This window comes from Balaenoptera acutorostrata, chromosome 17, assembly GCF_949987535.1.
Source record: "Balaenoptera acutorostrata chromosome 17, mBalAcu1.1, whole genome shotgun sequence".
Lineage (NCBI taxonomy): Eukaryota > Metazoa > Chordata > Mammalia > Artiodactyla > Balaenopteridae > Balaenoptera > Balaenoptera acutorostrata.
The window spans coordinates 1,445,315-1,458,302 of NC_080080.1; the positions used below are offsets into that span (position 1 = coordinate 1,445,315).

The 12,988-nt window shown below is 60.2% G+C and overlaps 1 protein-coding gene across 2 annotated transcripts; it reads right to left on the minus strand.

The window, feature by feature from the left end:
* Nucleotides 1-7,403: 7,403 nt before the first annotated feature.
* Nucleotides 7,404-12,733, minus strand: LOC103009357 (cytochrome P450 11B1, mitochondrial). 2 transcript variants are annotated; one of them, XM_057532228.1, is made up of 9 exons: nt 12,495-12,733; nt 12,002-12,157; nt 10,934-11,133; nt 10,634-10,846; nt 10,220-10,365; nt 8,502-8,668; nt 7,988-8,066; nt 7,696-7,893; nt 7,404-7,517 (listed from the first exon to the last, which is right to left on the minus strand). In XM_057532228.1, the coding sequence occupies exons 1-9, from the start codon at nt 12,731-12,733 to the stop codon at nt 7,404-7,406; spliced, it is 1,512 nt and encodes a 503-aa protein (XP_057388211.1). The 2 variants fall into 2 exon arrangements, with proteins under 2 accessions (XP_057388211.1, XP_057388212.1); XM_057532229.1 differs by lacking the exon at nt 7,696-7,893.
* Between the last annotated feature and the right edge of the window lie 255 nt (nt 12,734-12,988).

The following is a 12,988-nucleotide window of genomic DNA, read 5'->3' on the forward strand; positions in this document are numbered from 1 at the left end:
TTAGAATCAGCTCGGCACTTTCTACAAAGTCAGCTGGAATTTTCACAGGGGTTGCATCACATCCGGAGACCAATATGAGGAGTATTGTCATCATAGCAATATACCAGCTTCTGACCCATGGATGCAGGATGCTTTCCAACTCTACAGATCTTCCTTCATTTCTTTGACGGTGCTTTGTGGTTTTCTGAGTATAGAGTTTGAACATCTTTTGCTGAACTCATTCCTAGGTGTTTCACGTTCCTGCAAATGGAATGGGTTTCTTAATTTTATTTTCAGATTCGCCCTTACAAATGAAGAGAGATACGATAGATTTTTGTATCATGCACGTGTATCTTGAAGTATTGCTGAACTACTTTATTAGATATAATAGTTTTAAGATGATTTCCTTAGGATAGTCTATATACAAGATCATATGACCTGTGAATCGAGATAGTTTTCCTTCATCCTCTGCAATCTGGATGACTTCTGCTTACTGCCTAACTGCTCTGGCTAGAACCTCCAGGACCACGTTGAGTAGGAGTGGTGAGAGCAGACATCCTTCTCCCTGGTCTTAGGAGGAAAGCAGCCAGTTTTTCACTATGAAGCATGATGTTAGCTGTGGGTTTTCCATAGGTGCCCTTTATCTACTCCTAGTTTGTTCCGTATATCTTACCACGATGACAGTGTTGAATTTCGTTAAGTGCTCTTTCTGTGTCTCTTGAGTTGGGGAGAATGTGAATTTTCTTTTCTATTCTACTGATGGGGCTATTGCCCTCTTACAATTAATTGACCTTTGGATATGAAACCAACCTTTTATTCCTGGGATGAATCCCCCTGGTTCAGAATGTCTACTTCTTTCTATATGTTGCTGAATTTGGTTTGCTGGTCATTTGATGAAGATTCCTGAAGGAGGTGGGGAGGGGGGTGAGCCTGAGCGGGCCCTGGAGAATGCAGGGGACATGCAAAACGCCAGGCGAGGGGCTCTGGGTCCTTCTCCATCCCCAAGGTGTCAGCTAACTGGGGGACGTCCTTGCAGTGGAGCTCCCCTGCAACGGCGGCTTTCGCATCCACTCTGTGTCTGCCCACTCATCGCCCTGCCTGGCACGCCCTCCACTCTGCTGGCCCAGCCCCGCCAGGCCTGGTCTGGGGCAGAGGATGAGTACTTTCTCTAGTGGCTAAGGCCATGACCCAGGGCTCCCTCCTCGGGTGACAGCTCCCTGGATCCCTGCCTGTGTGGCCGTGGTGAGCCTTTGACTCTGTGCCCCAGCCGCCTCCCATAAAGTGGAGAGAATCGTGGTGCCTGTGAAGGGGACCAGACAAGTCAGTGTTTGCAAAGTGCTCAGAGCTGTTTCTGGCACAGAGCACATGCCATGTGTCTACCAGTAAGTGGGCAAGAAGCTGTTCTCCAGCTCGGGAAGGCACTCCCATCAAATGCCTGGGTGGGGTGAGAGGGACATTTCTTACTTAGTACTTTTCATCCCTTTGCTGCACTGGATTCTGAGTTCCATATTAGAGCTAGGTGGGCGCCAGGGCTCCGGTCTCTAGAAGAGAGCGCTGGTCACCCTGGCTGAAACCTACCCCAATGCGGACAGAGTGGTGGCCACACGATGAGGTCCCCAGAGGGTGTTTGTGTCACCTCTGCTGCCACGCCCTGACCACTGCGCCAGTGCGGACAGGCCCTTCTTGCCTCCCCAGGTGGGGGTCACCTCCTGGGGGACTGTGAGGACACCCTGTTTTCCTGGACTGAGGCCAGTGCCCTGTCTGGACCGTTCTGGAACCCCAGGGCCCCTTGTGCTCATCTGGCTTCCTGTGATTGGGGTTCACTGCTCCCCAAACGGATGGCGGCTGATTCATGAGTGCCTTTCCCTCCTGCCACAAGAATCAGCCTTACTCCCTCTGGAATCTTCTCTGGTGACTAGGCAAGGCCCTGCCAGGCACCTCACCTCAGCAGAGACCAGGTCAGAGGCTGCCCACCTCTGCGGCTTCGACCCGACGATGTCCGCCACGAGGGGTTTGGTCAGCCTCCCAGGCACCTGTGTCACGCGAGGCGTGCTGCCCGGCGTCCCGCGGGGTGCGGGCGCCCTCTTTCCAGGCAGCTCTGGGCTTCGGCCCTGGCTGCTCCCGCAGACCTCACGGGAAGGGGGGCCTGAGGATTGGAGGCGATGGCTGTGCAGCGGGTGTTGGAAGGAGGAGCACCAGACCCGTGACGGGGACCAGCGCGAGGAGCCACAGGCGCAGGTGCCTGGATGGAGGCGCTGCGGGCGGTGACTGTCTCTGTCACCCGAGACTCTGTTACGGTGGTCGCCGGGCATGACCACAGCACGGCGCCCTGAGTGTCGTGCGGGGCGTGCGTGCGGGGCTCTCCTCGCGTGGGCGGGTGCTAGCCGGGGGCAGCCTTTGGTGGGGGGGGGGGGGTGTTAGGCCTGTTGGCAGCAGCCCCTTTGCTGGGGGCCTGGGGTGCCCGGATGCTTGTTACTTAAGCTACTGAGGCCCTGGCGGAATGCTGGCCGCTCGGCCTCTTCCCCACCGAACTCCAGAGTCCGTCCCAGCTGGGGCCTGGAATCCTTCAGCCTGTCTAGCTGGGGTCGGTTTCCCCAGGGCTGTTCCTCCGCACGCCCCCTGACCTCTGACCCTCGCTCCCCTGGCAGGAGTCCTCTCCCTGCCTGGTGTTTTGGGCGAGCCCAGGCGGAGCTCAGGCCCTGCAGTCGCAGGGATGAGGGTTCCCATCCCCACCGACCCGTGGATTAGCCCTGAACCCTCGGACAAAGACCCTTGTTCTCTGGGCCCCATTTTCTGATGGACGAGATGGGACGGTGACAGATCCTCACTCACAGCCGCATCTGGATGGGACGGATACAAAATGTGGATCCGGTAACGCATAAGTGCTCCAGATTGCTAGTGGCTGATACGTTAAAGCCATACTAGTGTGACTATGCCGTCATTATTCCTGTAGCGTCCTTGCAGATTTAGGAGTGATCTGGAGGATTAGAAGGAGTTCCACGGCTTTTCCAAGCTCGCACAGCTGTCGCTAAAACGGCCACTCAGGCTCCTGAGTCTCCCCAGCAGGGAAGCCCGAGGCTGAGGGTGCCTGGCCCTGTCCAGGAGCGTCCGGTGCTGGAGATAAAGGGCCTCGGCACATGCTGAGGGTTCAGAGGGGCTGGTTCTGAAAGCTGACGAAGAGCGCACATCACAGCAGGGAAGTGACTCCGGAATGCTCTAAGTACTTCAGTGCTAAGTCCTGGGGGGCGCATACACCCGCGCCCACAAGATCTGTGCCCTTGGGCCTCTCCACAGTCAGCGATTAATCGAATGTAGCCGTGCATTGTCAGCTGCTGGGCTCACACTCCCACTTTAAATCCCGCATCTTCTCTCTAGGGTCCGCGTTCCTTCCGTTGAAGCAAATTCCGGGTAGCTCTTTTGGTGAAGGTGTGTGACTAGCGAACTGCTTTTGTCAGTCGCCTTTTCTTTGAAAATGTTTCACTTAGCCAGTATTCCTGAATGGACATTGAGCGGATTTAAATCCGCTATGGATGTCCATTTTCCCTACACCCGCGAGTGTATTGTTCTGATGTTTTCTGACATCTAACGGTGTTGTTGTGACAAATCTACTGGACGCTTGTCTTTGATTTCCAGAGGCTTTCTGATAGTTCTCCTCACTGTTAATGTGCTGCTTAAAACACAATAGAATATAGGTTTATACTATGGTTGTGTGTATGTCTGGGGCTGTGGGTGTATCTGCAAGAATGTGTGAGCCCATCCGCATCCTGGTGTAACTCTGGGACTCGCCTTTTTAGTTAACACCTGGTGAACACCATCCTATACAAATGCTTGCACATGGACCTCACTTTTTCATTTCACTGCTGGTTAGGCTTCTAATGAACAGACACACCGAAAGTTAGCAATCCTTTTACTGAAAGAAAATTACATTGTGTCCATTTTTGACATTATGAAAATTATTGAAATAAATATCCATTTCTATAGTTTAGACTGATAGGATATAATTCCACTGAGGTCTTGTCTTTCTCACTACCATATAGCACAGTGCCTGACACGTAGAAGGTCCCAGTAAGTATGTGTTAAGAGGTGAATGAAAGGGGGTACAGCCATTTTAAACTTTGGCTAGCAATCGTACCATTGTCCCACATTCTACCAAGCACATACAACCACCAACCTGTAATTCTAGGACCTCTCCTGCAAGGCAGGCAACTCGTTCCACAAGAAAGCTGAAAAACATTTTGCAGAGATTTGAATTGACAATTATGGGGCTGCCCGGTCCTCCCCCGGGGCAGCCGCAGACGGAGAGCCTCCAGACACCGACTGCCTATTTAAATGTGCCACTGAAGGTCTTCAGGTTCGAGCAAAGGGACGGAGCTGATACTCTGAAAATCCTCCCACTCCAGCAGCTCTACAGAATCAAAAACATGTCAAAAGTGCATTTCTGGGCTGGCAGAAAGGACAGGACCCCTTCAGGATCCTGAAACAAGGAGGGACCTGGGCCAGGGAGGAGGGAGCACAGAAACCAGTACAGCAGCCACTAGGGGAGGGCTGGGCACAAGTCACCAAGTCTAGTGATCTGGTGGCCCCAGTTAGAGGGGGGGAAAGGACGAGAGGCGTAGGACACAAGTAAGATTAGAAACTGTGATCAGAACCCCACGGAAAGGCAAGACTTTTAAAACACTACAACGACACGGAAAATGCAGCCTGGAAACCTGCCGTCCAACACTATGGGGAGGCGAGGAAGAAGCCTAGCTTCCTAAGGCTGGGATGGAGGACGGTACGTGCTCCCCCCGAAAACTGAGAAAAGGCCCCCATGCTGGTTTAGGATTTATGTTACTCATGCCTCAGAGGAAACCCCAGGCTGCGTAATTAATACAAAGAGTGGCCCTGGGAAAGCGATAACCCTTGGGCGACTGGAGGACACAGCCTCAAGCCAGGCCCCAGCGGCACATGGACCATGGAAGATGTTCCAGGTCTTGGCATCGGGCTTCTTAAAGGCAATACTGGGCTTCCCTGGTGGCGCAGTGGTTGAGAGTCTGCCTGCTGGTGTGGGGGACGCGGGTTCGTGCCCTGGTCTGGGAGGATCCCTCATGCCACGGAGCGGCCAGGCCCGTGAGCCACAACTGCTGAGCCTGCGCATCTGGAGCCTGTGCTCCGCAACAAGGGAGGCCGCGGTAGTGAGAGGCCCGCGCACCATGATGAGGGGTGGCCCCCGCTTGCCACGGCTGGGGAGGGCCCTCGCATGGAGGCGAGGACCCAGCACAGCCATAAATAAATAAACAAATAGGTAAAATTGAAAAAAAAAAAAAGGCAATACTATTTCTACCTTGAAAGATGTGAAGAGGCATAAGAATTATGACGATTACACAGTAGACTGTTGAGATAACCTGGAAGACTTTTAGAAAGAGCCAGATGGGCACTCACACTGGAAAGGCGTGGGAAATTCCAAGCAGGATAAAGAAAAAGAGACTCCTACATAGGCTTGATACGGGAAAACTGGAGAAACACAGAAAACCAAGAGACGATCTTGAAAGCATCCAGAGATGCTTTAAATTGGAGGTTGTCTCCAAGATGTGCACGATCACTCCCAAGCCAAGGTCCTTCAACGGGAAGGAGATGCACTGAGGGCCTTAGAGATGGGATTGGCATCCTGGCTTCAGTGGTACCCCTGCCAAGGATGCGCTGTGAGACTCTAGCAGGTGAATGAACTCAGTTTCCTTGCCTGCAAAATGGGGATGAGCACAGTGGGTGCCTCTTAGGGCTGCTGTGAAGAACAAGCAAACACACGTGCCAAACTTCACAGAATGACACACCTTCACCCCAGGGTAACGAGGTTTTCATTCCATTCCTGCCATCACACACCCTCCACTCTCCACAGAGCAGGGCCACAAACAAGGAGACAACTTCTGAGCAGTGGGAGAAGAAATCCCCATTTATTCAGTGCCGGTCGAGCCAGAAAGCTGGGCACTTCCCGAGCACCAGTCTCCCTGTGTGCCCTTGAGGCCTGGTGAAATGGTAATTATACAGAATTCCCAGAGGAAGAGCTTGCGGCTCAGAGGGATTGAGGGCTGGGCCCACGTGCTAAGCCAGGGCTCCAGCTTGTGCCTGTGCGACCACAGAGTCTGAAACTCCTCTCTTCTCCGTGATTCTCCAAGTCTCCCTCCACAGTGCCGGACTGGGGCAAGCGGAGACCACACTGGTGGCAGCAGGCCTCTTCCGCCGCGGGTGGAGTGGAGTGGCCAGGGGTGTGCAAGCTCTTGTTCTCCTCCAGGGATCTTGGCACCGGACAGATGCCATCGAGGTGGCTCAGTGCCAGCAGGGCCGGCGCAGCCAGAAACACGACTCCTCCTGCCCTGCTGCCTCCCGTGACTGAGTACCTGCTCCTCGCCAGACGAGGTGGGAGTGGGGAGGGAGGGAGAGTGGAGAGGCCCCACCACCCCCTCTTGCCTCTGGGCCCCCTTTCTACCTGGGGGTGTACCTGACCCCAGGTGGCATGGGACAGACATGCTCCTGCCAACTAGGGGACCCCGGCTGGTTCTCAGTTGTTCAAAGCCTCTTCCACCCATGAGGTCAGGGTGGCCGCTCTGCTCTGGGGCACGGGGCACTGCACGAGGGCAGCGGGGCCATCCAGACCGGCTCCACTAAAGGGAGCACGAGATGGCCCCACGCCCTCCTCTAGAGGCTTCTCTGCGGCCCCCGAGCTCCTGCCAGAGGCGGTCAACATCCCTCCTGCTGTCAGATGCGTACCACTGACCCAGATGTCCAAGTTGGCTCTTTGGTAGCTACTCTTCTAGTAAACATGACTGCTGACCTGCCTATGCAGGCCCTTGGCTGGGCACTTCGGCCACAGTCCCAGAGGACTGGCTCTGCCAGGAGGAGCCCACGCGGCCTGAGTGGAACAGGTAGATGGACAACTAACAGTTCAGCTTGAAGGGCGAGTCCACGCCAGAGCACTGCAGACAAAAGGGCGGCATTTGAAATGGCAACGAGCAGGGCAGGGGACGCCCAAGTTGTCAGCTCCTGCAGGGGGGCAGAGTTTAGCGCAGAGGGCATAGAGACTGGACAGGGAGGCAGAGGGCGGCGTCTGAGGCCCCTTTGCTTGGATGGACTCACGGGGAGCCTGGAGCTGGCGCTGGGGCGACAGGGGCTCCAAGGCCCTCAGATGGTGTCCCTTGCAGGACAGGGCCCTGGGGGGCGGGGCACACGGCCGGACCTGCGACCAAGTTCCATCCCCAGCTCTGCCCAGGCCTCGCTGCACAGGCTGGCAAGCCCTGACCCTCGGAGGGCTGGGCTGTTGCATTTGTGCAACGTGCGGCCTGGACGGTGGTGTGGCTCAGGAAGCAGGGTCCATGGGAGAAAAGAGGGGTGGCCTGGGCTCAGGCAGAGGGAGCGTGTGGTGTGACTAGCCCGACCGAGTGGCGACGTGACTAGCTGATGGCCCTGAAGGTGAGGAGGGGGAGGGTAGAGGGCATCAATACGAAGCGGTAGATCATCTTTACGTCCTCTTGCACCAGCGTCTCCACCAGGAAGTTTTTCAGCACCTAGGACAGAGGCGCGGGTTCTGCCTGTTCCCGGCCTCCCCTGCCCTCCAGGCCCCGGAGGGTGGGTGCCCCAGAGGCAGAAGCCTGAGGTTCCCGACCAGACTGCCCGCCCAGGCCCCGCCCAGGCCCCCACCCAGGCCATCCAGGCCCCACCCAGGCCCCGCCCAGGCGCACTCACGTGGTGCAGCAGAAGCAGCATCTCCGCCTCTGCCAGGCGCCGCCCCAGGCACTGGCGCACGCCAAAGCCAAAGGCCAGGTGTGGGAACCTGGCACCAGAGGCCCGGCTGTCCAGCCAGCGCTGGGGATGATAGCGCTCGGGCCTGGCGAACATGGCGGGGTTTCGACCCAGGGAGTACAGTAGCACCTTCACCAACGTCTGCAGACAGGTGGGGAGGGGCAGGGTCAGAAGCCCTGTGGGTGAAGGTCAGAGGGCGGGGTGTCTCACAGAGGAGCCCTGCGGCCTCACTCACCCCGGCCGGGACGTGGTAGTTCTGCAGCACCAAGTCTGAGCTCACCTGTCGCTCCAAGAAGACACCCACGGGGTACAGCCTGTGCACAGGGGCGGCCGACAGGGCCCTGAGCTGGGACAGGGCCCTCGCTTCCCTTCTGCAGCCTTCCTAGCCCAGCGCCCACGGCCCGAGGGCAGCTCCCCCAGCGCCCTCACAGGCCACTCCTGGCACCGGGAAGCCCAAATCCCGAGGGGCTGCTTCCTTGCATCTCCTGAGTCAGCCAAAGCTGCCCCGGCCTGAGCAGCCCCGGGCCAATGAGGACACGACCGACGATGGTCCCGGCACACTGAGGTGGGATCCCAGAGGGAGAAGCACCCCCATCCCTCTAGGGAGAGGAAGAGGAGGTGCAGGGGGACGTGGCCTTGGGCCAAGCTGCCGATCAGCAGCCCCGGCGTCTGCCTGCAAGCCCCGGCGAGCGGGCTGTGCCGACGGCGGGGCCAGGGCAGCGGGGGTGGCCCAGGTCTACCACGCCTACCTCAAGGTCTCCTTGAGGGCCGCCCGCAGCAGGGGCAGCTCCGTGGTTGCCCTCTGGGGATCTTCTGAGATCCTGGCCTCGGCCCCCAGGCTCTCCTGGCGCAGGGCCTGCTGCACTTCCGGGTTCCGAGCCAGTTCGAAGAGAGTCATCAGCAAGGGGAAGGCCGTCTGCAGGAGCCATGGGGCCAGGGCTCAGACCTGGGCACAGGCCACCGTGCCCCTCCCCCCCCAGGGCACCCCTCCCAGAAAGATGGCCGCCGTCCCCTGGGGCAGGGACCTGTGTGCCCGGAGATGACAAAGCCCAGAGACCTGAACCCTAAGATCCTAAAGCCACCTTGTCTACTTGCCCTGAATCCCTTGGGGAAGGTATCCCCAACCTCTGTGGAGACCCAGGCCTCCTCCAGCCGCTTCAGAGCCTGGCCCTGACCCTCCTCTGGGCCCAGGAGGCGCTCACTCTTGCCATCTATTCAGCGGGGAGAGTTCAGGGGCCCCGGGTCCATCTGCTGCCAGTGGGTCACCTCCCTGGCCAGCCACAGGCAGGTCCGAACACGGGGTCCTAACATGAACCAGCCACCCCGGGCCCCAACCGTTTCCTCCTCCTGGATCATCTCCATGTGCAGGGAGAGGTGTCCGCCAGCCCAGCCTGAGATCTGGGAGGCTCAATATCTCCTAAATGCCATCCCCAAGGCAGCGTGCCCCTGGCATCTCCGGATATGCAGTTACGGCTCCCTGTTGCTCCTCAGCTTTAGTCTGTGCTCTGCCCTGTGGCCCGAGAGGGTACAGAAGTCTGAGCGAGGCACTCCCTACACTGGCTTCCTCTGGCCTTGGATACAGGCCTGGTGCCCAAGGCCCCTCCTGACAGGGGCCCTGACCCCGCCTGCCCTCCTCTGCCCACTTGCCCTGTTCCCCCCACTCAGCCTCACAGCCCTTCCTCGCTGTCCGCTCTTGCAGGGCCTGGCCTGCTGCCCTCCCAGCCTCCTCTTCTTGGCCTGTCTAACTTCTGTGTGGTCCTTCCACATCCAGCGCACAGGCCTCCTTCTCCAGGAAGCCTTCCCAGAGCTACCTCCTGAGGCAAAGGCCCTGCCCTGGGCTCTCTCACCTTGTGGTTGCATCACAGCCCCTGCTCAGGGAGTGTGTGCACCTGGGGTCTGTGCCTCTGCTCAGGATCCTGGGTGCCTGGCCCAGAGCAGGCCCTCAGAGATGCTGGCGGATGCAGGTGCGGTCCAGAGGCAGGCAGCTTCGGCTGCACTCACACCTCGGGGCCCACCCTGCCCACTGTGCCGTGTTGCCAGACACCTGCTCTCCCGCCCACACACTGGAGCCCCTTGCTGTCCTTCCCATCAGTCTGTCACTGCCAAAGGATCTTGAGTGAGAGCCAAAGGTACTCTGTCCCTGGGAAAGGCCCCTGTGTGGGCCTCCAGCTGCACCTCGGCCCTTCCCCACCCCCCCACCCCCGCCCAGGACCTAGATGGTCCCCGGGGTCTCTGCTGCATGTCCCTGGGCCTCGTCCACTCTGCCCGCTGCCTGGAGCGTGGTTTCCCACCAGAGTAACCACAAACCCCTGCCTTTGAGGCTCGGCTCCCGTGCTCCCCCTTCTCAGTTCGGAAGCTGGAGCTGTAGACTGGGGAGGGGCTCGGAGGAGACGTTTGCCGTGGGAGGGGGCAGCCTGGAAGCAGGAGGGCTCCCTGTTGCATGGGAAGGGCTGGGCGCTGGCCTGACCGTGTCCACGCTCCCAGCAGTGAGGTCGATAGAGTTGGCCTTGATGGTGTCCAGGGTCATGTCTGCACGCATCAGCAGCTCTGCCACGATGCCGCTGTAGTGCCACGGGTGGCCGAGGGCCAGCTCCTGATATATTCTCCGGATGGCTCTGTTGGCTGCGGGACACACAGAGACAGAGGCCCTGGGTCTGGTGCTGGGAAGCACTTTTTTTGTCATCCTCCTACCCTTCAGCCCTCAGTACCCCCAGGTCTCCAGGTCCTAACCCCATTCTCGGATCGGCCCAGTCCAGCCTCACTGCCAACTCTCTAGGGGACCATGAAGAAACCACAGGTCCCTCCTGTGGCCTCCGTTCTCCCCAGACTGTGGTGCGTGGAGGGGGCCCTGGGGCCCCTGGTCGCAGCGCTGCCCGACCGCCGCCCTCACCGTACTGGAAGATGTAGTCCCAGGCCTCAAAGTGCTCCTGCCACATGCTGCCGCTCGTCCAGCGAGACAGCCTCCTGGGCACGAACATGAGCTGCACGGTGGACTTGAACATGGCCTCCAGAGCGTGGATAAAGTTCAGGCTGTCAGGATTCGGGTGCTGGGCAAAGAGGCCCAGCTGCTCTCCATAAAGGACTAAGTGGCTGGCTGCGGGGAGGAGGGGGTTCCTGAGCCCGAGGCAGCCCAGGGCCCCACGACCACCTCCCCCGGCCCGCCCCGGTCGCGAGCCCACACCTTCGATGGCGTAGTGGAAGATGCTGGGCCTGATGTCCAGGGTCAGACTGCCCCGGGCATTCTGCACCACCCTCGCCTTCAGGGCCCGGGAGAATTCCCTGGCCACCCGATCCACCAAGGGCGTGTACTTCTGCACAGCCTGCAGCGACAGCACGTCTGGGTTCAGCCGCAGCCGGTCCAAACGCCACTGGGGCCCGTTTCTGTCGAGCAGGGAGCGGGGCATCAGGGCGTCCAGAGTCAGCAGATGGCCGCGGCCCTGTACCCCACCTTCCTTTCCCCAGAGGGAAGCGGGCGAGGCGGGGAGCCGCCTGTTGGTTCCTAGGGGGCAGGCTGCCCGCGTCTGGGCCTCGGCGGCACCTCTTCCTCAGGGCGGCCTCGTGCGCTTCGCCCAGGGGAGACAGGCGCCTCTGCCTGAGCCTGCTGCGGCGGTTTGTGCAAACTGGCAGGCCCCGTGCCTGCCACACCGTCTCCCACCCGGGCCCTCTCTGGGGCTGAGGCTTTTGCTGTGAGGAAGGGGGCTGAGCCCCCAGGCAGGCCTGGCCCAGCTTTGCTCTCGTCACACCCCAGAGCGGGCGAGGCCCCTGGAGACCTTCACCTGCCGGCTCCTGCGATGCTGCCTCGGTGCCAGCCCCACCTGCCCCCTCCCTGCAGAGCCTCTGCTGCTCCGTGGCAGGAACCAAGTCGTGTCTCTCCTAATGTCCACGCAGAGCCCGATGCCGACGGGGTGCTGCCTGCAGGGCCTCCACGGGGCCCTGATGGACCAGGGGAGAAGTCCAAGCCACACGCAAGCCCCTCGGAGGCCTGTGCAGGTGCCGGGCTCCCTGACGGCAGGCATCATCCTTCTTCCTCTGGCCCTGCAGGAAGGGGCCGGGCTCCCCTCCCCGGCCCCAGGGCACACACGACCCCCCGCAGGGCATGGGCACGATCTGCATCCGGAGCCAGTGGTCACCCTCTCTCCACCCACCCAGATGGTTCCCGGGCAGGCGTGCTTCGGGGTCTTCCCTGGCTCGCCTCCCCTCTACGCCCAGGCTGCCCGCCCCCTCCGTCCGCATCCCCACTCGCCCTCACAGCAAGAACACGCCGCACGTGAGCCCACGATCCTGTCGGTAGGCCAGCCAGGGCTCCAGGAACATCCGCCGGGGGTGAGGGCTCTCCACCCGCTGCAGCCGCTCCACGTCCTCGGGCAGCATCACAAACACCATGTGTCTCCCTCCCACGTCGTACCTGTGGGACAAGCTCCCAGCCCTGCCGTGGCGCCGCGTCCTCCCCGGGGCCCCATCTGCAGAGCCAGTCCGCCGCCGGCCCGGAGCGGGCGGTCCCTCCCGCCGCCTCACTGAAGCCTCCCCTCCTCTGGGGTCTGCGTTCTGTGCTCCCAGCCGCGAGCCACGCAGGGCTCCGTGCTCACGAAGGCCCCAGTCTGCAGCATCAAAGGCACAGACCTGCCCCGCAGAAGCCCCTCCCTGCCCCTCCCCCCCACTCCCCGGGTGCCCAGCAGGGACTCAGCTGCCAGTAGGGACAGAAAGTTAGGGTGTTCTCGCCATGTGGGCAGGGAGAGCTTTACCTGAAAATGGGCCCCAGCTCCTGGAAGGTCTGATGCATGTCCAGGTGTATGTTCTCAGAGCCCTGCTCCCTCCAGATCTGCAGCACCCGCATCCACTGGTGGCCAGGACACCGGGGCATGGCTTCGAAGGGCAGCACCGCCTTGGGGGCCGGGGTGGCTCTGGTGCCCAGTGTGCGTGCCCTGTGCAGGGACAGCCAGGGCCCTGCCACCCACACTCTGGCCTTTGCCCACAGCGCCATCCTGCTGCGCCCCCGCCCCCTTCAGCCCCATCCTTTTATCTCGCCTGGCTCGCTGGACCGGCCGACTGGATCACGTCAGAGGAGAAACTGTCCCTGGGCCAGACCAGGAAAACCCGGGGCAGCGGTCAGGGCTGGAGGCCTCCAGCGGGGGGAGGAAAGAGATGGACGGGCGCCTAGTCCGGCAGTGACGCAGACCTGCTGGGGGGTGGCTGTTGAGAGCAGGGGCAGGGTCTGGAGCAGGGACCCGATGGGGTG

Excerpts from the sequence above, each read along its gene's own strand:
- LOC103009357 (XM_057532228.1), bottom strand. The coding sequence starts at position 12,733 with ATGGCGCTGTGGGCAAAGGCCAGAGTGTGGGTGGCAGGGCCCTGGCTG. Across the intron at positions 8,669-10,219 it reads CTGCTGGGAGCGTGGACACG|ACGGCCTTCCCCTTGCTGAT; the intron begins GTCAGGCCAGCG and ends TGGCTCCTGCAG. Across the intron at positions 8,067-8,501 it reads GCCCTCAAGGAGACCTTGAG|GCTGTACCCCGTGGGTGTCT; the intron begins GTAGGCGTGGTA and ends CCCTGTGCACAG.